General features: G+C 40.3%; 1 protein-coding gene across 1 annotated transcript in view; it reads left to right on the plus strand.

The window, feature by feature from the left end:
• Nucleotides 1-24,636, plus strand: part of DLEU7 (deleted in lymphocytic leukemia 7) — a 30,873-nt gene extending 6,237 nt beyond the window's left edge. Inside the window, exon 2 of the mRNA XM_036747066.1 lies at nt 24,115-24,636. Within this exon, the coding sequence (XP_036602961.1) occupies nt 24,115-24,318 (204 nt within the window). The 3' untranslated portion in view covers nt 24,319-24,636. The remainder of the gene's footprint in view (nt 1-24,114) is intronic.
• The last annotated feature ends 367 nt before the right edge of the window (nt 24,637-25,003 follow it).

Consider the following 25,003-nt stretch of genomic DNA (forward strand, 5'->3'; position numbering starts at 1 on the left):
GTTTACATTTTGATGAAAGAGTCAAGACAGAAGAGAAATCATATATGGAATATACACATGTATCTATATAATTCACTTCTGTTAAATTAACACTTTAATTATCCAACTTTGGACTCCTTAATTCTCCAGTGTTTCATCTTAGGCACCAAGAGCTTAAGCCTCCCCGTGGAGTTTTCATTGTGTATCTCAATGCAGTCTCCCCCTACCCCAAAGACTGGAGCTGCAGTGGCCAGGTCTAATTAATTGATGCTACCCCAGCATCCATCCCCTCCATTCCTGCTTTGCTCTCCACTCACACCACATCTACCCTGGTTTAAGTGTTCTCATCTGTACCTGGGTTATTGTAGTAATTGGTTTCCTGGCCTCCAGTCTTTTCTTTTTTCCAATCCACAGTTCACACAGCTACGCTAATCTTTCTGAGACGCAGGATTCTATGTCAAACTGGTCCACCATCCAGGCTCCAGACTGTGGGAGAGTGTATATTCAGTTACTGTTTAGAAGACCTCTGATCCTAAATGATACGTGTTAATTCCTCTTTCATTACACTGCCCTACTTTGATCTTTAGTAAGTGGGATAAGGAAGTGATAGGAACCCTTGGGTCCCAGTTACATTACAGAAATGATGGGAAATGCTCGGAGGATCGGATACAGAGCTGCAAAGGACATCAGAGGCTATTATTAGGTCCAGTCCTGTAACTGCACACATGAGGAAACTGAGCCATGCTCAGGATCACATAGCAAGTAAGCATCTGAAACAGAATTTGTCCAGTCTTCCGCATTCAAGGGTGTGCTGGAGCTAGATGTGTATTGGCTCTGGAGAGTTGATTGTTAAATCTTCAGTGTAAACGTTTACACCTTGAAGTTGGCAAATGCTGCAGATTGGAGCTTGAATGACTATTTTGTTCGTCGTCTGGACCAGAGCTTCTTAAACTGTGAGTCTCAACCCCATTTGGGGTGGAGAAAAATTTGGCAACAGTAAAGGGTTTCTGAATGCACAGTGACCAAAAATTAACAACCAAATGGGTAATGAATCTGAAGTGTTTCTGGCAGCTCTTACCGTTGCATCAGGCAACTTTACTGTAGCCTTGGTTGTGGACACAAATCATGCTCACTTTGCACTCTGTATGCCCTCAGGCCGTGCAGTACCAACCCACACTTTTGAAACTTGAAAAGGGGTCAGAAGTGGAAAAAGTTTAAGAAACCCCAGCTCTAGACTTACAAAGTGATAGAGAAAATATTAATGATGCAGACTAAATTAAAAAGTGTTTTGCACAATCTCCCTGCCCCCTCCCCCAGCTGGTTATTAAATATTTAGCAGCACATCCCTCACACTACCTCTCCTATATCATACTCTCTTTCAAAGCAGTAGTACTTACTGTGATGAGAGAAAGGACAAAGACACAGACTTTACGTTAGATGGGGAAATACCAGACCGTGGCAGAAGAGATTAGAATTGTATGTTCAACACCGGCAAAGTAAAATGGACAGAGGTTGAGAGGAAATGGGTAAGCAAAGGGGTGACTTTTTTCTCCAGCAATCACAGTGACCGGGGCAGTATCCCTTGATGGCCAGCCTGTGAGACAGGGTTAGCAGGTTTTCTACTTGGGGGATTCCCCACGCCCCCCCCCTCCCCCCGTCACTGGAGGTCATGGCTTCCAATAATTCTCTAGTATTATTTATGTATTTAAAAGTTCTGTTTTCAGATTCTCTCTCTTCACTCCCCTCCCACTCATCGAGAAGGCAAGAAATATGATGCCTATTATACGTGTGAAGTCGCAGCTTTATCATTTAAGGGAACACCAGACTCAAGTTGAAGCTGGTGATAGTTCCACTGGCCAATTTAGGTCTGGGGAAGTGAGATTATATGTACTAAGCCATCCTTTCAGACGTAGGATTCAGTAGATTCAATTGGAATCATGAATATAGTGTTGGTGTTGGATTTCCCTCTATGTCAGGGAAAGCTGGTATGAAGGAAAGATTTGAGTCATAATAATTACCCTTCATATTTATTGGCCGTATGACCGTACAGGTCATTTAACCCCTTTTGAAACAGTCCTGGCATTGGTCTGTTGGAGATACAACATGCCCTATCTACCGGGTTGTGACGAAGGTAAACTGTAAAGTGCTTTTGAAATAGAAACGTGAGCCATCCATCCTTGTATGTGAGTGAGTTTTGACTCTAGAATTTTTTTTGGTGGTATCTGAACCCTGGTGGGTTAGCACTTTGTGTTTATGTTGGGGAAGAAAGGGGAAGGAGGATCATCAGCAGGGTTATTGACCCAAGCTAGGGAATTCTTGGGAAACAAGTAGGAGCCTGCCTGTAATTTGGATTTGACTGTGGGCTCAGCTTGCAGTTCCTTGAAGCGTGTGGGCCCAAGGCTTTCTTTTCCTTTACCACCGAGTGAGGATTACTGTGACCTCTCCAGTGCCAAATGTGTCTTGGCTCTTGGGTATTGCCATTCTCTCCTGCTATTTGGAGCTGTACCCTCCCTTCCATATCTTAAGTGACTCAGAACTGCCCTGCCTTTTAAAGAGGATGCGTGCATTCAGTACCTCTCCGATTGGCCCCAGTTAGGAGGCTCCTTGCTTAGAGAGCCTTGCCAGTACTTGTCATCGTTCAGGGACAGTTTGATAGGTTCTAGCTTTTTGGAGCAGGAGCCCTGATATACAGCACGAGGGCTATAAAAAAATGTGTTGTATATTTTTTTTTCCTTTAAAGGTGGGGAAATACAGCCATGTTGCTGGACCAGGGAGACAGTTTCTGTTATTAACACTGAAACTTCTTGATTCAGAATTTGCCTGCACCTTTAAAGTGAGGGCAGTATCCCTGATGACTCTGAAAGTGGCATAGAGCATCAGTGTCAGAGGAACAATTTTTTTTTTCTTAACTCCTGGGGGAAGCAGAGGATCAGTTCTAGTGGATGTGTCAGTATTGGGGTACATGACCTTTTTTGTGTCCTGGACCCCTTCTCAGAATAAAGTTTAAAAAAAAACCCAGAAAATAAAATACACAGGATCACAAAAGAAATCAATTATGTTAAAATAAAGTTATTGAAATATTAATTTTAAAGAGTTTAAAATATTAACTTAAAAAATTGAGGTCATGGACCCCGGATTAAGAACCCTTTCTCCAGTTGAGAGAGAAGGCTGTAGGGATGACACTCACGGGATGTCTCTTGCTATTCCGGTTCTGGCTCCCTCCCAGAGGTCAGAGCACTCTAGTGTTTCTCTAGACCTGTCTTTTTCTTAGTGGGTAGAGACAGTATCTCGGCCCCAAATCTTCCATGTTTATTTTTTCTTCTATCTAGTATTTTCTCTTTTGGAAGGCACAGCCCCCTCCTATGGATGCCTGGTGGCATCCATAGTATCTCCTGGGTTCTTCTAGTGTGCCTTCTGCTAGCAAGGCCCTATTCTCTTTCTCTCTCCAAAATAAAGTCAAACAGATTTCCTCCTAAGGGGTTATTTATGGGTGAAAAAGGCTTCTATAACGCCATACTTTTGCTCATGTTGTCTCTTGCTTAAAATGTCTTTCTGCTTCTTTCCTGTTGGATTCCTACCTGGTCTTTTAAAGCCAGTTTATTTTCTACTTTTTCTATGAAACCTTTCTGGATACTTCCCAAAGTAGGTAACGATGCATTGTAGTTGGATTTTTTTTTTAAATCCAAACAATTTTTTGGCACAGTAAAATAGAAAGCTTGTCTTAGAAATCAGGAAGAGCTAGGTTCGGGTCCTACCCCTGACACATAACGGCTGTGTGATTCAAACCAAGTCACTTAAACTCTTAATGCTCTAGGTCAGGGCTTCTTAAAGTTTTTCTACCTTTGACCCCTTTAGCACCTCTTAAATCATGGGTCTCTATGCCTCGGTAACTGTCTTAAGACGCTCAGTTGCAGACCAGGTGCTGACCTTTATTAGTAGTGGGTGTTTGTCACCAGGGCTCCTATACCAATAAAAAAGCCAGGTCTAAGAAGAAAAAGGAAAAGTGATTAACTTAGTAACTGGCAAACCTATTTACTAAGGATTTGCAAAGTTAAGAGGTAGTCCAGAGGTGTGCAAGATGATAGAAGCTAATTTGTTTTTGAAAATTGCCCCTGCTGATAAATCTATACATGGGTAATGGAGTAGTAATTGGGGCAGCTAGATGGTACAGTGGATAGAACACTGAGCTTTGGAACCAGGAATACCCCTCTTCGTGAGTTCAAACCTGGCCTCAGACACTAGATTTATGACCCTGGGCAAGTCACTTAACCCTATTTGCCTCAGTTTCCTCATCTGTAAAATGAGCTGGACAAGAAAATGGCCAACCACTCTAGTATCTTTGCCAAGAAAATCGCAAATGGGGTCCTGAATAGAGTAGGACATGACTTAAATGACTCAATAACAACAAAAGAATAGACCATAAAATCATTTCAAAAAGAACTTCTTTACACCCTTTCCTAATCCCAAAGCTTCTAAGTGTTCTGAAGACAGATGTATGAAAGATAGAGCCAAAGAAGCCTCACTGGTAGGCAGAAGAGTCTTTAACTTTTCCTTGTCTGTCACCACCCTCTGGATCCCAGGTATGTTGCCTCGCCTCCTTCTGACCCCATCCATCCATCTTGGGTAGTCTTTGCTTCTCTCCTTTCTGCTTCAGTTTGAATATCGGCTCAGGACTCTGGCTTCCCAAATTCACAGCTAATGTTATTTGCACGTTGTAAGAGTGAACCTCCTGTTTCCTGAAGAAATTCGGACATTGATAAGAAGTGTGGTGAGTTCTTACTTCTGAGGAGCGAGGCCAATTTCTGTTAACTTGGGAACCGTGTGAAGCCATGGAGGAAATCGATGCTCATGGTTACGCTATCTGAACCCTCTCTGTACCCTGAGGACTTCTCTCTACTTGGGACAGACTTGTGTTTTCTGTATTAGAAAGAGGCTCAGTGGCTAACCACAGACTGCCTGGTGTGTTTTTTCCATGTGCGTACTGACTTTTACAAGAAACTCGTTTATAGCTCTATAATTCCCTATGAATGATATGAAAAAGCAGTACAAAAAAAATTTTAAAAAAAGCCAGCTTTCCAAAATACAGATGATTGGAAAAGGTTATTATGAGAAAACCCTAAAAAACCTTTCAGTCAGCTGAATCTTGGGGGCAATGCTACAGCATTGTATTGTAGGAGGAGTTCTGCTACCCAGCCAACGTGCCTGAATAGGGAGCAGTTGTCCTCATGCAGAGACCCATCACAAACTGCTTTTTTCATTGGGCTTTTTCAATTAAAAAGAATACCATCCCCTGAGCAAATCCATGGGAGCATGGAGAACTTAGGGGAGAGTTTATATTGCATATATCCCAAAGTAAGAATGTTTAATTTCCTGTGGACAATGGTTTTGTTTTTTATGGTGACTGGCAGATTTTGGGGGGGTTCTTCATTGGGTGTTTTATTAACACACTGCTCCTTATCTATACAGGACTGACCTTGGGTTCAAGGAACACAATTGGTGACTACTTTGTGCTCTGTGAAATTCTGATCCTATGAAAATTTTATGAATTATGCAATATGGCTGGGAGCATGATTTGTTTTGAGTTGTCCCTGTAAGACGACAGAAGTTTTTTTTTTTTTTTTTCCCCCGCCGTTTTATGTGCTCTCACACCACATGAGGGATTCTGGTGTGTCTTACCTCAGCCCAGGATTATCCTTAACTTTGCTAAGCAGCTTCAGAGATGGGTACATTGGTGCTTTTTGTGACCCCCGCTGAAAATTGGGGAGAGTTTCTTTTCCCTATTGTGCTGATCCCTCTGGGGCATCAGATTTGAGAGATGGTCTGGGGAGAGTAGTTGGGCTTATGGGTGAAAGATGCGAAGCTCTGAAACAACAAAAGAATAAAAATCAGGCTGTGATCGTTTCTAGGGGAAAATTTATGTGCTTTTTAAAAAGGTACAAACTAATAGAGCTCTGATGAGATAAAGGATTGAGAAATTGTGAAGAGCTTACTGCTGCCTCTCTCATGTGAATGAGATAAAATGCCAAATACTGGAAAGATAAATTAAAAGGAACTCCCAGAAAGAAAGCCTCAAAGATAAGGAAAGGACGAGGAAGTGAGCAAACGGGGGGGGGGGGGGGCTACCCCTGAATGATGAGTAAATACTGTGCATTCTATAAAGAAGTCAAGTCAACAAGCATTTTTTAAGTGCTACTAAGTGCCAGGCACTGTGTTAAGTGCTAGGAGCACAAATAAAGGCAAAAAAAAATCCTTTGCTCTCAAGAAGCTCACTGTGTCTAATGGGAGAGACAGCTTCTAAGCGAATAGGTAAAAACACCATGGTCAGTGGTCTCAGGGGGTAGGCAATGGCATTAATGGCTTCTTGTAGGCTTTTTGGGAAAGGCTTCTTGTCCAGGGTGGGACTTGAAAGAAGCCAGGAGGCAGAGAATTCCAGGAATGGAAGGAAAATAACAAACTAACTGTATCAGCCCAAGAAATGAAGCTGGACCTAACAATGTAAGACAAATGGACTTGGGTGATAAACGCTTTAAATGAAATGATATCAGTAAAGAGATCTGGCATCTATAATGATACCATGATTTGTCATCAGTAAAAATAGAATAAAACAAAATGATAAAAGTCAATAACATGGAGAAAGTGATGGAAAATTTGAATAAAGGAAATAGAATGAATGGGAAATAAAATTTTCAAACTGGAACGCCAGTTGGCCAAAATGGCAGGAAATCGGACCAAAAAACAACTCAGCTGGAAAAAGACTTGAAAACGTTACAAGCATTGATGATGGAGCTAGAAGATAGAACTTGGAAAGAAAACCTAAGGATCATTGGATTACCAAAGAAATGTGAAGAAAATCTAAGCACTTTTATTTTTCTTCTCTCAGAAACTGCTCCCAAAGTGAGTAAGATCAAGGGATAGACTAGGTAGAAAGAACCCACTGGATTCCCTCAGAGAGTAATGTGAATCATGCAGCTTACTTGCCCATCACAAGAAAATGGAAGGGGGGGGGATGCTGTTCGTGATTTATGGAAGTCAAAGGAAATCATTTCATCTCCAAAATTCTTCACTGAGTCATTTACCTTGGATGATACATGATGACAGAAAATAAATTTCAATTCCCTAGAATGTTTTTTGATTAAAAATGACCTGGCTTGAGCTTTTTTGATAGACAAAAATATTTGGGGACGTATGACGTGCGCGTCAATAAGGAACATCATCAAATTGAAAACAGTTAAGTTTACCTGAATGTTGACTTAAAGTGTGGTAATTTGCTGTGCCCAGTTAAATCATGCCTCTCTGGGAGACATATTTTAGAATGTTATTTGCCTTTTCCATCACTTGGTTTGTAGCTTGTCCCTACATGGTAGCGTGGATAGCAGTTACAAATGTGATGCTGTAACTAGACAATGGTTGTTAATATCAGCCTCTGATGTGGAACAGTTTAGTTCCTACCAATGGCCTAAAACCAGCGTGTTTCAGAAGATTTTGCCTTCTCCTGACACTCATTGACCTCTTGTGTGAGTCAAGTCACAAATCTTGGTTTCCCCATTTGTAGAATTTAGGGTTTAGTCTAGATCTCACCCTAAAACTCAATGGTTCCATCTATGGCAGGAAACTAATTGAATTCTCTGAAATTCCTTATGGGATAAAATTAGCATGTATAAGAGAGACTCTTAAGTTCCAAGGGAATAGGAAACGTGTGTTGTGTCTGTATCCTCCAATACCTAGCATAGTACTTGGTATTTAGTAGGTTCTCAATAAATGTTTACTGAATTGAGTTGTTACAAAATGAAAGGTACAGAATGATTTATAATTTAGGCATCTCAAGAAATGATTTAAAAATGGAATCAAGAGTGGAGGTGTGGGGAGACTTGTAAATTCCTCAACTTATGTGTGAATATTTGTACAAAATATTTGAATCATATTATATCATTGACTTTATAATTTTGAGATGTATTCCCACGGAAGAGTTTTTTTTTTTTTTGGCTCTAACACAAAGAATCAGATTTTGAAATCTTAAAATTAACTTCAGTGAGAATTCTACCTTTGATAACATGTGGTCTTTATACATTTAATTCTCCCTTCTAATCTTTTCAAGATGTTAGACAGTAGATTCAGGTGATCTTTCACTTTCATTGTGCCTGACACAAAATGGATTAAAAATTTACTACTTCACATATAGTATGCATCTCATATTTATGGATGCTCTCTGAGTCCATGGGATTTGGATATTTATTAAGCTATTATTCTAGGGTTATAGTGAAACTGTCTTGCTGAAAGTGTCAAACGAGACTTATTTTTTTAAAAAAACTTTAGATTATGTTTTTGATTTTCTGTAAGAGTTATTATTCCATTTCAAAGGGAGTTGTTTTCCTAACCCACTCAGAAAGCTTCTACTCTAATGACTGAAAGGTTCTTATTATTAAGAATTTTTTTTTGAGGGGGGGAAGGCAGGGCAGTAGAAGAAATTCTACATTCTTCAGGTTTCCCAGAATATGTTCCTAGATGGGGTAGCATTCGTTTTGAGAAGGGGGAAAAGGTCACAATCTAGTGCACTATCTAGTCCAACCCCTTTACAGGTGAGGAAACTGAGGCACCAGGAGATTTAAGGACAAACAGCTAGGTGGCACAGTGGTTAGAGAGCTGGTCCTGGAGTCGAGAGGACCGAAGTTCAAATGTGGCAGCAGATACTTAGCTTTGTGACCCTAGGTAAGTCACTTAACCTTTGTTTGCCTTAGTTTTCTCATCTGTAAGATGGGGATAATCACAGCGCCTACCTTCCAGGGTAGTTGTGAGGATCAGGTGAGATAATAGAGTTCTTAGCCCAGAGCCTGGCATACAGCCTAGTATTAGCTGTACAAACGTTAGCTCTGGTTAAGTGAGTGCCTTGTCCTCCAGTTCATGTCATGAATGTCAGAAGTGGAATTCGCCATATCCCCTTGACTCCGGAGTCGAGTGCCATCTCCATGGATGGTTTAGATGAATCCATGATCAATAAAGTGAGTTCTCACTTCTGAATCGAAAATCACAGTTTACTCGTGCCCTTTTCATCTTGGGTGTTCTTGTCCGTGTCTTCCATGGATCTTTAATAGTCAGCAAGTATTTATTAAATAAATATGTGCCAGACATTGGGAATACAAAGACAAAAATGAAATGATCCCTGTCCTCGAGGAGCTTAAGCTCTACGGAGAGGATCTATCCAAGATCCGGAGGCTTTCCTCTGGCTTGTTTGGTGAATATCACTCTTTGCCAGCAGAGACTCTCTGTTGTCCCTCACTATTGTATGATTGGCCCACTTCATTTTGGGATCGCACGACCTCTATGGCGTGCAGTAGAAAGGGAACTGGACTTGGCATCAGAAGACCTGGGTTTGAATCTTGGCTCTGCTACTTACTACCTGTGTCACTTCAGGCAAATCAATCCTTCTGGGCCTCAGTTTCCTCATGCGTAAAATAAGGAAGTTGGATTAGCTGGCCTTTAAGGTTCCTTCCAACTCTGTGCTCCTGTAGTCAGTGGGTTGAACCACAATAGATCCCTGCCCAGGCTCCACATAATGGCTGTATTTTGGGCCTTCCTGCCTTAGAGTGAATGTCAGTGGTAAGGATTTCTCTTTGGAGCAGCAACCCTGAGGGTCTTCCCCTCCCTGCTTGATTTTTTTTTTCTTTCCTAATTAAAGGTGCCATCCCTTGACTCACTTTCTAAAGAGTCCTATTCATGGAATGGGCGTTACCTCACTTTAAGACCTTAGCCTGGAAGGGCTAGGGTCTCCCATTGCATCCTGGGCCATCTCCAAGTCATCCTGGTGAATATCAGGCCACCGAACCCAGATGGCTCTGGAGGAGAAAGTGAGGCTGGAGACCTTGCATAGCCCTGCCTCACTCAGATCCAAGTCAGCTGCAAGCCGTGTCGTCATCTCCCTGATGTCATGGTTCTCCTCGAAAACAAAGGCTGAACACAATCATGACGACTCATTCGTAGGGCTTAGAGTTGGTGTCGCACCACTCATTAGTGTTAGAAATTGGATTTGAACTCGGGTCTTTCTTGACTCTGACTAGCTCTCTTTCCTTTATACCGTGCTGTCATTTCTTCTGCAGGTCATCCTTGCAAATACGCTAGTATAGTCTTGTAGTCTTCCCACATCTTTTCTGCCACGTACTGATTCTGCGATCATGTTGTTCCATCTTTGATAACATGAAAACACACGATTTCATGCCCAATTGAATTGCTTCAGTTTCCCAGACTGTAATTTTGAAAGAAAAATACGAATGTGTGCTGTACATGAGTGTTGGTTGCAATGAGCCAGCCTCAAAACTGATTGCAGTGGTGACCGTTAACATTGCCTTCTTTCTGCAGCCTCTCAGAGTAGGCACAAACCACTTTCAGTAAGGGTGTTTTTCCCCTACCCTGATTTTTCTCCCGGATTTGATATTTATGTGGCTGAGTTTATTTTATTTTATTTTATTTTATTTTATTTTTTTTGGTTATAGTCGATTCTACTTGGAGGTGCCTTGTATTTTTTTTTTTTTTTTTTTTTTTTTTTTTGCTGCACATGAATTCTAGGAATGCCTTTCTCTCATAACATGTGGATCAGGCTACAGAAGTATCAACCTATATAAGAAATGTCTTACAAGACTTACATGTGAAATAGGTGCCTGAAAAACTCAACTGCAAACAGGGCTCATTCAGGCCTGTTTTGGGAGAATTCAAACTGGGAGGTCTCTCGGATTGGATTGAGTTTTCATGGGGCTATGCTTCTGTGGGTGCCTATAGTTAAAATTCTTTCCAACTAGCCAAGCCCTTCAAATTATGCTGAAGTGACAAAGGGTGGGCCCATATGCTGATTGTTAAATTTGGGTGAGATTTCATGATGGTTCAGACTCCATAATTTGTATGAGAATTTCTTAACATTGGGGGGAAAATGGTCAAGAGGAAAGGAATTTGAGCTCTTACCAGGCTTTCAGACTTTTTCCTCCATTAAGAAAAAAAGCGGGGGGCGAAGCCAAGATGGCCATGTTAAAACAGCATCTTACCAGAGCTCTCTCACAAGGTCTGTCAGCTCTTAAAAAACAAACAAAAAAAGTGAATCTGAGCCGATTTGAGAAAGTTAGAAGCCACTAGTAGACTTGGGCAAATTTCCAAGCCAGGAGATTCCGCAAGGTCAACGGAACGGATCTGTGGGCTGGGAGCACACCTGGCCCGCTGAGTTGTACCAGACTACACCAAAGCTGAAGCGGCTGTAGAAACTAGCCAGTAAGCTAGGCTGGGAGAAAGCTGGGCACATAAAACCAGCAGAGATCCCCAGGCCTCCCAACACAGGACGGGAGTCCGTCAAAGCCATGTGAGGCAGCAGCGATGCGGCTGCCAGATGTCCACTCCTGAGGCTTGCAGCCCAAAAGTTTGAAACTCACCTTCTTGAACTTCCGGGAGTCATAATGGCCAGGTAAGCAGCTCTCATCCCTCCCTCCCTCCCTGACCCAGACAATTCCTTGGGGGGAAAAAAACCTGGAATAGAAGAGACAGAAGTGGGGCTTCAGTAGATAAACAGCGGGAATTCCTGAGTCCCAGAAGGGTGGAGCCAGCAAGGGTCAACACCAGGAACCCAGACGTACCTTTGCACAGCCAGGGGAAGTGGCAGACACCAGCACGGACCATGGCTGAGACCACCCGTGCTGGAGAACATCCCCAGGGGAAGAGGAGACTTCCAGTAGCCAGATGACCCCTCCCCCACACCTCAGGAAACCAGAGGCCATAACACACAAAGCCAGTAACTAGGCTCACAATTCCCAGAACAAGAAACCTGGGACAGAGCTCCCTGAGCCCCAAAAGCAGAAATCCACTTTAAAGCCAGGAAAAAGCTAACTAACATAAAGAAAAACATGAAAAAACCAAGGACCATTGATTCTTTTTATGGAGACAGGGAAGATCAAAATATCAATTTGTAAGAGGGACAGCATCGACGCTGTACCCACATCTGGAACCTCAGAAGGGAATGTGAACTCATCTCAAGCCCAAAAAGCATTCCTGGGAGAGCTAAAGGAGGATTTTAAAAACCAAATTGGGGAGATAAAAAAAGGGGAAAAATTACTTTTGAGAACAAATTTTCAAGAAGTAAAATTGATGAACTGTCTAAGGAGTTTCAGAATCTAATTGGAGAAAATGACACCCTGAAAGGTAAAATCAACCAATTGGAAAAGGAGACTCAAAAGCAAAATGAAGGTAGCAATTCATTAAAAATTAGAATTGAGTAAGTAGAAGCTAATGACTCTGAGGCATCAAGAAGTAGTCAAACAAAATGAAAGGAATGAAAAAAAATAGAAGAAAATGTGAAATATCTGATTGGAAAAACAACTGACCTGGAAAATATATCCAGGAGAGACAATTTAAGAATTATTGGTCTACCCCAAGATGAAAAAAAGAGCCTGGACAGTATCTTCCAAGAAACCCCCAAGGAAAACTATCCTGAGGCCCTAGAACCGGAGGGGAAAATAGTCATCGAAAGAATCCACCGATCACCCCCTGAAGGAGATCCCAAATTGAAAACTCCCGAGAAATATTACAGCCAAATTTCAGAATCATCAAGTCAAGGAGAAAATACTGCAAGCATCCAAAAAGAAACAATTCACGTATCGTGGAAATACAGTCAGGATCATGCAGGATCTTTCAGCTTCTATATTAAATGGCAGGAGAAGTTGGAATATGATATTCAGAAGGCCAAAGGAACTTGGACTACCACCAAGGATCAACTACCCAGCAAAATTGAGCATAATTTTTCAGGCAAGGAGATGGACATTCAGTGAAATAAGGGAATTCCAGACCTTCCTGATGAAAAAGCCAGAGCCCCATGGAATATTTGATCTTCAAATACAAAACTCAAGAGAGACATAAAAATGTAAATGTGGAACCCCCCCCCCCAAACCTTGTTAATAAGGGCAAATTGTTAAATCCTTATATAGGATTATATTGTTTTATATATGTGTTATATATATATATATATATATATATATGTGCGTGTGTATGTGTGTATGTATATGTCAACCTTGAGAATAGTACAGTTATGATAATTGAAAGGGATACATATAGACTTGTGTATATCAGTATAAAATAACTGATATAATGATTAAGAAACATAAGAGAGGTAAAGGGAGTGTTCTGGGAGAAGAGATAAAGAGGTAGTAGAAAAGGGTGTAAATTACATCACTTGAAGAGGCACAAAAACACATACGGGAGGGAGAAGAGTAGTATATGAGCTTTATTCTCATGGGACTTGGTTCAAGGAGAGAATAACATACTCTGATAAGTATAGAAATCAAACTTGTCCTACAGGCAGTAGGAGGGGAAAGGGGGAAGAAAAGAGGGGGGTGGTCAGAAGGGAGGGAAGAAGTAGCAAGGGGAAAAGGGTTAAGATAAGGGAGGGGGAACCAAGAGGGAGGGTAAATTGAGGAAGGTGGTGGTCAAAAGCAAAACTCTTGAGGAGTGGAAGGGAGAAATAAAAGCATACACAGGCAGGGGGCGGGAAACAGGATGGAGAAAAAGACAGCTTGTAATCATAACCGTGAATGGGTTGAACTCTTCCATAAAATGGAGGCAGATAGGAGAATGGATTAAAAACCATAATCCCACAATACATTGTTTACAAGAAACACATTTGAAAGGGGGATACACACAGGGTAAAGGTAAAAGGCTGGAGTAGGATATATTGTGCTTTGGCTAAAGTAAAATAAAGCAGGAGTAGCAATCCTAATCTCAGACAAAGCAAAGAGATCTAATTAAAAGAGATGAGGAAGGATGCTATATCCTGCTAAAAGGCACCATAAACAATGAAGCAATATCATTATTTAATATATATTCACCAAGTGGTGTAGCATGCAGTTGCTTAGAGGAGAAGTTAAGGGAATTACAGGAAGAAATAGAGAGCAAAACCATACTAGTGAGGGACCTCAAACTCCCCCTCTATGAACTTGATTAATCTCAGAATAAACAAGAAAGAAGTCAAGGGGGTAAATAGAATTTTAGAAAAGGCATATATGACAGACCTCTGGAGAAAACTGAATGGAGATAAAAAGGAATATATTTTTTTTTCTCAGTGGTAGATGGCACATACTCAAAAATTGACCACGTACTAGGGCATAAAAACCTCACAATCCAGTGCAGAAAGGCAAAAATAATCAATGCATCTTTCTCAGATCATGATGCAATAAAAATTATTTGTAATGAAGGATCATGGAAAGATAAACTAAAAATTAATGGGAAACTAATCTAATCCTAAATAATGCGTGGGCCAAAGAACAAATCATAGAATTAATAACTTCATCCAAGAGAATGGCAATGATGAGACAACATACCAAAACTTATGGGATGCAGCAAAAGCAGTTCTTAGGGAAAGTTTTATATCTCTAAATGCTTACATGAATGAAATAGATAAAAAAGAGATCAATGAAATGAGCATGCAACTGAAAAAGCTAGAAAAAGAACAAATTGAAAACCCCCAATTAGATACCAAATTAGAAATACTGAAAATCAAAGGAGAGATTAATAAAATTGAAACCAAGAAAACTATTGAAGTAATAAATAAAACTGAGTTGGCTTTATGAAAAAAAATAAAATTGAAAAGCCTTGGTCAATTTGATTAAAAAAAAAACAACCAAATTACCAGTATCAAAAATGAAAAGGATGAATTCACCTCTAATGAAGAGGAAATTAAAACAGTAATTAGGAATTATTTTTGCCCAATTGTATGCCCATAAATTTGATAACCTTAGGGAAATGGATGAATATTTACAAAAATACAAATTGCCCAGGTTAACAGAAGAGGAAGTAAATTTACCTAAATAACCCCATTTCAGAAAAAGAAATTGAGCAAGCCATCAATGAACTCACTAGGAAAAAATCTCCAGGGCCAAATGGCTTTACATGTGAATTCTATCAAACATTTAAAGAACAATTAATTTCCATACTTTATAGGCTATTTGGGAAAATAGGTGAAGGAGTCCTACCAAATGCTCTAAATCTCTATTGATTAGAGAAATACAAATCAAAACAACTCTTCAGGTGCTACATCTGTCCTGTCAGATTGGCTAACATGACAAAACAGGAAAAAGATAAATGCTGGAGGGGATGTGGGAAAACTGAAACATTAATGCATTGTTGGTGAAGTTGTGAACAGATCCAGCCATTCTGGAGAGCAATTTGGAACTATGCCCAAAGGGCTATAAAAATGTGCATACCCTTTGACCCAGCAATACCACTCCTAGGGCTATACCCCAAAGACGTCACAAGTGGGAAAGGGACCTGTGTGTACAAAAATATTTATAGCAGCTCTTTTTGTGGTAGCAAAGAATTGGAAATCAAGGGGATGCCCATCAATTGGGGAATGGCCGAACAAGTTGTGGAATATGAATGTAATGGAATACTATTGCGCTGTAAGAAATGGAGAGGATACGGACTTCGTAATAACCTGGAAAGACCTACGTAATCTGATGCTTAGTGAGAGGAGCAGAACTAGGAGAACATCATATACAACCACAGACATGGATTCTGTGATGACTAACTTTTTATAGACTTGGCTCTCCTCAGCAGCACAGGACTCAAAGACAGCTCCAAAGGAATCATGATGGAAAAAGCGAGCTACATCCAGAGAAAGCATTGTAGAGTTCTGAATGCATATTGAGGCAAACTATTTGCTGTCTTGTTTTTTTTTTTTCCTCTTCTTTTTTGGTTTTCTTCTCTCATGATTCATTCCATTGGTCATAGTTCTTCTTTGCAACTTGGCTATTGTATAAATAAGTTTAATGCAAAGGGTTATATAGAATCTATATCGGACTGAATGCTGTTTTGGGGGTGGGGGAGGAGGAAGGGAAGGGAAGAAAAATTGAAACTCAGGAACTTGTAGAACTAAATGTTGTAAACTAAAAATAAAATCTAAAACAAAATAAAAGAAAAAAAATTTAAATTACAAGTGACTTCCAAGGCTCATTGGCCATAGATAAAATGAGTGGATTTCCCTGCATTTAACGCCTACTAGGACTGGGGTGGGTAGAGTTCAATTACCATGTTTCCTCAAACCATGGGACCCAAGTCACAATCGCTCAAAATCTCATCTTTAATGCATTCTGTGCTTGGGCTCCAGGCTCTGAGATAGGACATCCTAACCATAGACTCCAGCCTGTCAAAAGCCTGGTAGCAGACAGTGAGCAGGAAGCTAGCACACATTTATTTAAAATCCAGAGAGAGATGGGTTATAGGGAGAGAAACATATTCCTATCAGAATAGGCTTTGGTTTATTTGTTTAAAAAACAAACACACACAAACCCTGATTCTTCTTGCTGATTTAATTAGGATGTAAGCGTCAGTTTTTGTTTTTTTTTTTTTTTAAAGGCCTTTGGCCTGCCATCCCTGCACCTAATGCAGTTCTAGGGCTGTCTACAAAATAATTGTAGAATGAGCCCCCAAAGTGGTGGCTGTCCCAATGGAATGGATAAAAGACTTTCGTAGACCAGAGCTTGGGTCCACCAGATACCAGGCTGAATGTTGCCTTTGAAACAGGCAGCTGGGAATATGCTCACATACATACACACATTCTGTGTGTGTGGGTGTACATATAGGAAATACACAAACATGTTTGTATATTGGTACAGCTATGTTTCTTGTATATGTTAGCTGTCATTTACATAACGCCTTAGGGTTTGCAAATATTATTTCAGTGGATTCCTACAAATAACCCTGGGAGGTCGGTGCTGTTTTTATCTCTATTTTATAGATAGGAAAACTGTGGCAGGCACACGGCCAGTGTGTGTCAGAGGCTAGGATTGAACCTGTTTTTAAACTAGCTTTCTGTTCGTTTTTGCCACATCTCCTCATTGTGTGTGTGTGTGTGTATGTATTTTCAGCTGTCCATATCTTGTGTGTTTGTTTTTTACGTATACACGTCTTCTTTCTGTGGGCCTTTTAGGCATTAAAATTCTGAGTATACATAACTTAGGCATTGATAGACCAACAGAGCATAGGTAACTTATGGTATACGTATAGCTTTGTTTTGTTGGCTTCTTTTTAGCCCTATCTCAGCCTGAGCCCTGATTCAAGTAGCCTTAGCTGAGTATATTTATTTCCTAAGGAATTTCTATCCTAAGGGGTTGGAAGCAAAACTAGTCAGGACCATACGTTGAATCAGACAGGAGTGGCGAAGAGGTGGTGGGCCTGCCCTTTTAACCCCTTCCTTACCTCATACTCTGAAAGGACACCTGCAGCTATGCCCTGTTGGAGGGATGAGTCTCTTTGAGTCCCAGACCCATTATTTGGGAGAACCTTATTTTTCATGAAGTTGATCAAAAGATATCAGGCCACCTAGATAGCTCGGAGTTCTGTTACTCACAATGCCTTTGGGGGGAAGGACATGTTTGTGAGGAAACCTGGTTGACTCCCACACCCCTCTTCTTTCCTCCCTAAAGCATTGTACTTTTTTTGTAAGCGTCTCTTATCTAGGACTTTTTTGGAAACAAACTTTTTTTCCCCTGCAACTATTTCTTTAGACTGTAGCACCTTTTGGGTAGTAACAAGTTCCCTGGGTTTACTACAAGCAAAAAGAGTACTGTGCTACCTGAGAGGATAGGAGATGGAGAAAATGAACATAGACTGTTTTACTTTAAAAGGAATTTGTGTGTGAGGGGAGAGGGGATGGATGGATGGCAGGGCGTGGGAGTAAGGGAGATGATAGTTGACAGGGTTGAGTGAAAATTTTTAAAGGATGTCATAGACCAAGGCATGTTCAGTCCCAAGGATGCTAGCAAATGGGGAGACTTTGAAGATTCAGGGTGGAAATGGTGGAGGGGTGGGTTTGAAGAATACAAAAACAACAAGACAGGAGGGGATGGAGTGGAGTGAAAACGCAGGGGTTGGTGTAATTGAGGAGAGAGTAGTATTTTTTTCCTCAGTAAAGTATGAGGGGAGGGCTTGTGTTCAGGAGAGTGGAGGGGTTTGGTGTGGGGGGCTTGAGAAGAGATGTGAATGAATCGGCTTTGTAAGGAATGCCATAGAGTGCCAGATGGAAGTGAAAGGATTTCGGGGCAGCAGTGAAGGCCCAGGTGAAATTAGATCACAAGTTCTTAGTGGACCCATTCAGTGTGCCTCAGCCGAGGAGGCTGCTGGTGGGGATGAATCAGGGTTGGGGTTTGCCAGAAGGACAGCGGGGTCAGGGTTTGGAAGTAGAGGATGGTCCAAACATATGAACTGATTGACAAGGTTGGGAAGGGAGGGCAGGGAAGTGAGAGCAGCTTCTAGAAAAGCAAGTAGAAGTCATGGTGAGAAAGCCTTTGAGGATTCCCTTTGCCTATAGCATACATACTCCTTAGCCTGGCATTTAAGACCCCCTGGAGTTCACCTACCTTGCCAGCCTTGTTTCTTTACTCATTTTACAGCCTGGACAAGCAGGACAGTTGTTCCTTGATCTCATACCCATCTCTGCTTGACACACAGGCTGTTCTCTGCGCCTTGAAAACCCTACTTTACCTACACTGTTTGCCAAGATCCTTTTTTTTTTTTTTAATAAATTCTAGCTGAGGTGTTACCTCTATGCAGCCTTCCCTGATCCCCTCAGCTGAAAGTGATCCACTCCTTCTTACATTTTCCTAGAGCAGAGGGATCAGACCCAAAGCCCATGGGCAGTACCCGGCCCACAACACTTCCCACTGTTGCCCAAACCAGATTAGAATGTGTTGGCAAATAGGAAACAAAGTAAAATCAAAATGCCAACAGAACAGAGAACACTGTGTTTTAAAATTAATAAGGATCCCATAGAGATCCTTATGTACAGATGAGTGAGCCAAGTTTTTGAGTTTGACTTTCCCAGAGCGCTTTGCTTGGTTCTCTTTGTCCCCTAACAAACTCATCCCTACGTAACAGGGTCTAAGCCTGGGGGCTGTGAACTCATTTTAAAAATATTCTGGTGCCTGTGATTCAGTATAATCGGTTTACTTCTTAGTGCTATTTATTTTATTGTGTCGTTAAAAATATTCTAGGGAGTCCATAGGTTTCACCAGCCGACTTAGAGGTGGTCTACGACACACCAAAGGTTAAGAATCAGTGCGGTTGAATAGTTTAAGCCCCTTGAGGGCAGGGCCTGTTGTTACTGTTCAGCTTTGTGTCGCTAGCATCTCCTGTGGTTCTGACACTGTGACCCCATTTGGGATTTTCTTGGCAGGGACACTGAAGTGATTTGTCATTTCCTTCTCCAGCTCTTTTTACAGGGTGAGGCAAACAAGGTACTTGCCCAGGGTCACAGCTAGCGTTTGAGGCCAGATTTGCAGTCGGGAAGATAAATCCTCTTCATCTCAGGGCCAGCACTTTATGGGCTGGGCCACCTATGGGAGAAGATGTCCCAGCATCCTAGTATGATGCTTTTCACAAAATGGGTGTTTAGTAAATGTTTGTTGAATTGAGTACATTCTTGAGACCATATTCTTCTGTTCCTGTCATTAGCCACACTATGCAGCAGCCCCCTCTCCGCAGCCTCTCCTTTTCTGGTTAGAATGGAAACTCCTTGAAGGCAGGGCCTGACTAACTTAAATTTGTATATCCACTGGGGGCACCCTTTTCCTACGATTGGGTTCCTGCTTTAAGGATTTGATTAGGCAATGGAACTCCAAAATGTTCTCAGGCTTTTCTCTCACTAGTCAGTTTAATTCACTCATCTGGAGTTGTTCCAGGAAAACCTTAAACAAAGCTTGGGATCTTAAATTGTATTATAAAGTAGCAATCATCAAAACTACTTGGTACTGGCTAAGAAATAAGAGTGGTGGGTCACTGGAATAGGATGGGTACACAAGACGCGGTAGTCAGTGACTGCAGTAATTTAATGTTTGATAAACCCAGAGACCCAGCTTTGGGGATTACTCACTATTTGACAAAAACTGCTGGGAAAACTGAAAAAAATAGTATGGCAGGAACTGGATGTAGACTAACGTCTTATACCTCATAACAAAATAAAGTCCAAACGTGTACATGGTTTAGATATGAAGGTTGATACTGTAAGCAAATTAGGAGACCAAGGAATAGTTTACCTGTCAGATTTTTGGAGAATGGAGGAATTTATGACCAAACAAGAGCTGGAGAACACTGAGAATTGCAAAATGGATAATTTTGATTAAACTGAAAAGTATTAGCACAGACAAAGCCAATGCAACCAAGATTAGGAAGGAAGCAGAAAATTGGGAAAGAATTTTTACAACCATCATCTCTGATAAAGGCCTCATTTCTAAAATATATAGAGAACTGAGTCAAATTTAAAAGAATACAAGTCATTCACCAATTGATAAATGGCCAAAGGATGTGAGAACAGGCAGTTTTCAGAGGAAGAAATTAAAGCTATCTATAATCATATGAAAAAATGCTCTAAATCACTATTGATTAGAGAAACGCAAATCAAAACAACTCTTCAGGTACCACCTCTCTCCTGTCAGATTGGCTAACATGACAAAACAGGAAAATGATAAATGCTGGAGAGGATGTAGGAAAATTGAAACACTGATTCATTGGTGGAGTTGTGAACTGATCCAACCCCAAAGGGCTATAAAAATGTTCATACCCTTTGACCCAGCAATACCACTTCTTAGAAATCATACAAGTGGGAAAAGGACCCACATGTACAAAAATATTTGTAGCAGCTCTTTTTGTGGTGGCAAAGAATTGGAAATCAAGGGGATGCCCATCAATTGGGGAATGGCTGAACAAGTTGTGGTATATGCATACTTGTAATGGAATACCATTGTGCTGTGAGAAATGATGAGCAGGCAGATTTCAGAGAAACCTGGAAAAGACTTACATGAACTGATGCTGAGTGAAGTGAGCAGAACCAGGAGAACACTGTACGCAGCAACAGCATGTGGTGAGAATCAATGCTTCTGAATCAGTCTCCACACCAGAGTCAGGGGCGTATGACTGTGGGCTCACTAACATTTATGTTGAAAAGGGTAAATGATTCACAGCTTTGTGATGCCACGTTCATTGGAACTGACCACAGATGGCTCTTTTTTATTTACTCCTGATCAGCTCACCAAAGTTGCTGTATCTCTTGCCTGGTTCAGAAAGTAGAGTCAGTATTGGAAAAAATAATTAGACCTGCTAGGCATGTGTCTCAGTGGGGTCACTGATGAAAGTCTTTTCATCTATACCAGAATTTTACACAAGCACTTTTTGTAATTGCAAAGAATTAGAAGCAAAGTAGATGCCCATGATTGGGAAATAGCTAGAGAAATGAAATGGAATATGACCGTGTTAGGAGAAATGAATTTGATGCATACAGAGAAGCCTAGGAAGATTTTATATGAATGGATAAAAAGTGAAATAAGTAGAACCAGGAAAATAACATGCATAATGAGTAATAAGGCAATTGAAACTGAATGTTGTGAAATTAGAATAATCAAGCTTGACCCCAGACAATAGCAAAAGATACCCCTTTCCACATTTTGCAGAGATGGAAGAGATGGAATAATGCATGTAATGTGAGACTGTGACTACCTTGGTTAGTTTTGCTAGTTACTTTCTTATAAGGGATGGCGGAGAGGGGAAGGAATTGGGGAAATGTGGGTAATATAAAACAAAAGATAACAAAAATGCAATTAGGAAGAAAAAGAAACAAGTCTTCTGAGATTAACATTAGGATTTGCTTCCTTGTACCAAAAAGATTGGCTGGAGGAGATGTCAGGAAGGACACCTTTCCAGCTCACCATGTTATATCAAGGGTGGCCATGTGTTAAGGTTCTCACGGCTCAACATTTCATGTTCAGTCTCTGAAATTTTCATCAACATTCGGACATGCCAAACCCAGGTTTTAGATTCATCAAAATGAAAAAAAAACCAGGGTGTTCTAATTTTGGCAAGGGGTTCCCATCACCATCTAGGATATTAACTTGTCTGGGTGAACATATGGGATTTGACAAACAAAAGCTGTTGGGAGGGGTATGCTTCTGGGCTGAATGGAAAACACTTTAAATGAAATCATCACAAATATTTATTATGTGAGTCTCCAACACAAGAGTATGGGCCAGTTAATACTCTGGTTCCTTAAATGATTTCTCTGTGGACTTCCATTGTTCTGCAATGAAAACAGTAGGGGTTTCAGCTTGAGGTCATTTCTGACCTGGGGGGGCCCCCCACTGTGGCTTTTCTCGATTATGGAAAGGAAGAGAGACAATCACCTGTTATTCTTTTTCTGTCTTGGGTCCTCATAGTCCCACGGAAAGGCTTCCCCTGTTAATTTGTTTTCTTTGACCTTTAATATATTTTAGCCAGAATTGGAAGGAAATACCAAAATAGTAAAATAAAGAGTCTTACAAAACTCAATAGAGACCCAAAGTTTCCTCAGGGCATAATGCACCAATACAGTTCAGCAGCTGACTTTTATGGGTGTGTGTGTGTGTGTGTGTGTGTGTGTGTGTGTGTGTGTGTGTGTGTGTGTGTGTGAGACTGACTGACTTCCCAAAGATGCTTTCTCCGAGGTTCTCTAAATAAAACCTGGAATTGTTAGGAGCTCAGTGAAGCCCACAAATCTGTTTTTAATGAATGCTACCTGAGCCTGGCTGTTAGGCACATGTTAGCCACACATTTTATCGTTTGAATTGGTTCTGAAAGTCCACTTGTTGCCTTGGACTTCCATTTCCTTTGACTACTTCTCAAATACAGATTGGGGAAATTGTCAAATTTGGTCAAAAAGCACATTTAATAAGTGCTTATTTTGTGTTTGAGTATTGAGGGAGACAAATTTCTGTGCTCTTGGGTCATGGGACAGAAGCAACAAATGAAGCCACAGCCATTGTCCATACTTTCCTGTTCTCCCAAGCCCTAAAATTATAATTACTCTATGATAAAACATGCTTCCCACCTCTTGGCAGAGAAGTGATAGGCCCACTGTAGGTGCAGAATGAGACATTTCCAATCAGTGAATGTGTTGATATCTTTTTCTTAATTATAGCTATTTGTTGGAAAGGGGAGGTTTAGGGGTGGGTGATTGGGGAGGTATTGTGGGTTAGTAATAGTAATACAAACAAAAAAGAAGAAAGAAAATTAATGTCAATGAAACATTTAAAAACACTTAGAAGCGAGCCATCAGGTAGTTGAGAAGGGGATGCTACCAACAGCTATTTTGCTGGTACCTTGTTAAAATGAATATATAGTTAAAAACAAATTTTACATAATAGAAGTCCATAGTTTTTACCCACCCCTATTTTCTTTTCTTTCTAATTTGAAATGTTCATTAATAATTTTTTAAATAATGTTTTATTTTTCCACCAATTACATGTAAAAACAATTAAAATTTGTTTTAAAGTTTCCCTCTCTTCCCTCCCCTGTCCCCGAGATGTCAAGATGATATAGGTTACGTATGTGCAGCCATATAGAACATATTTTCATATTAGTCATTTTGTGAAAGAAAACTCAAATTAAAAAAAGTGAAAAATATTATGCTTTGGTCTGTATTCAGATGCCGTCCACTCTCTCTGAAGGTGGATATCATTTTTCATCATGAGTCCTTTGAGATTGTCTTGGATCGCTGTATTGCTAAGAATAGCTAAGTCATTTACAATTGTTTAACATACAATATTGCTTTTACTGTGTATGTTGTTCTGGTTCTGCTCCCTTTACTCTGTATCAGCTCATGTAAGTCCAGGTTTTTTTTTTCCTGAGATCATCCTGCTTGTCATTTCTTATAGAGTAATAATATTCCATTACAAACATATACCACGACTTGTTCGGCCATTCCTCAATTGATGGGCATCCCCATTAATACGTTTAAAAAAAATTCCAAAGTATAAATTGTCCCGTAGGCCACTGAAGAAGTTCACTATTTGTCATGTGTTCTTAAACTTTTTTGTGTCATGGACCCCCTTGGCAGTCTGGTGAATCTTTATTTATAAACCTTTCTAAGAAAACTTTTTTAATACATGAAATAAAATACATAGGATTACAAAGGAAACCAATTATATAGAAATAGTTATCAAAAAAAAAAAAACCCAAGTTCACAAACCCTTTCTCCTCCCTGCCCTAAGTTGAGAACCTTTTTCCTGGTCAGTATGTGAATTTGGTAGAAGCCATTTTTGTTACCTTGTATTAATTTCTTACCTTTATTTTGCTTTCTTTAATTTTTTTTTAAAGGATAGTGTTGATTTTAGAAACATCTGCAATCATATGGCCCGGCAGCAGGGACAGGCTTTCGATCAAGACTTGAACGAAGCATACCAGTGCCTGAAGACCATCATCAAGAAGCTGATCCATTCAGTGCTGCAGCTCCCAGCTGATGTCCGTAGGCTGGCCTGCATCGCGCTGAGAAAGGTTCTCCAGAATCTTCTGAATCTGTAAATGTTATCGATATGTAAATTGAAGCCAGTGTGGCCATAAGCTTTAGCTAAGAAGATGTTGTATGTAGGTTTTAGTAGCAAACAGGAAACTTGGAGCATTGTTACATCCAGCAGAGTTGAGGATTGTATGAACAGACCCCTTAGAATTCTTTTCACATTTATAACAGTCAGTAACAGGTAGCTAAAATTTTCAGGGATTTTGCCATTTTTCCAACTTATGGATAAGAATATAGTTTGCTTTGGTTATGTAATTGGATTAAGTGCATTAATTGCCTCATCAGATATTCCTTTTGACTTGTGTTTATATATGTATATATATATATATGTAATATATACATATATATTACATATATATATATTTTTTTCCCCCATAGAGGCCTAGTTGTTTACCTGGGGCTCTGTTGTGGCTGAAGCTCTATTGTTAATGAAAGTCTGAGCCATAAATGTGATACTTGATAATATATGTTCTCAGTTGCTGTGTATAAAAGAGAGAAAATGTCCATTTATTTCATTTCCTAGTGAAGGAACAATCTCTAGAAACTTGAAGACTCTGTGTTAATACTTTAGACTCTTGTTCCTGGTTTAGTGAATTTATTGTTTCACACCTGCTAAGTGGCTTACAAGTTTTCTGCCTTCAGTACCTTGGTTTGGAAATTGGAAGTGATGATAATCCCATTTAAGGTACT

The sequence above is a fragment of the Trichosurus vulpecula genome, chromosome 2 (assembly GCF_011100635.1).
Source record: "Trichosurus vulpecula isolate mTriVul1 chromosome 2, mTriVul1.pri, whole genome shotgun sequence".
Classification (NCBI taxonomy): Eukaryota; Metazoa; Chordata; class Mammalia; order Diprotodontia; family Phalangeridae; genus Trichosurus; species Trichosurus vulpecula.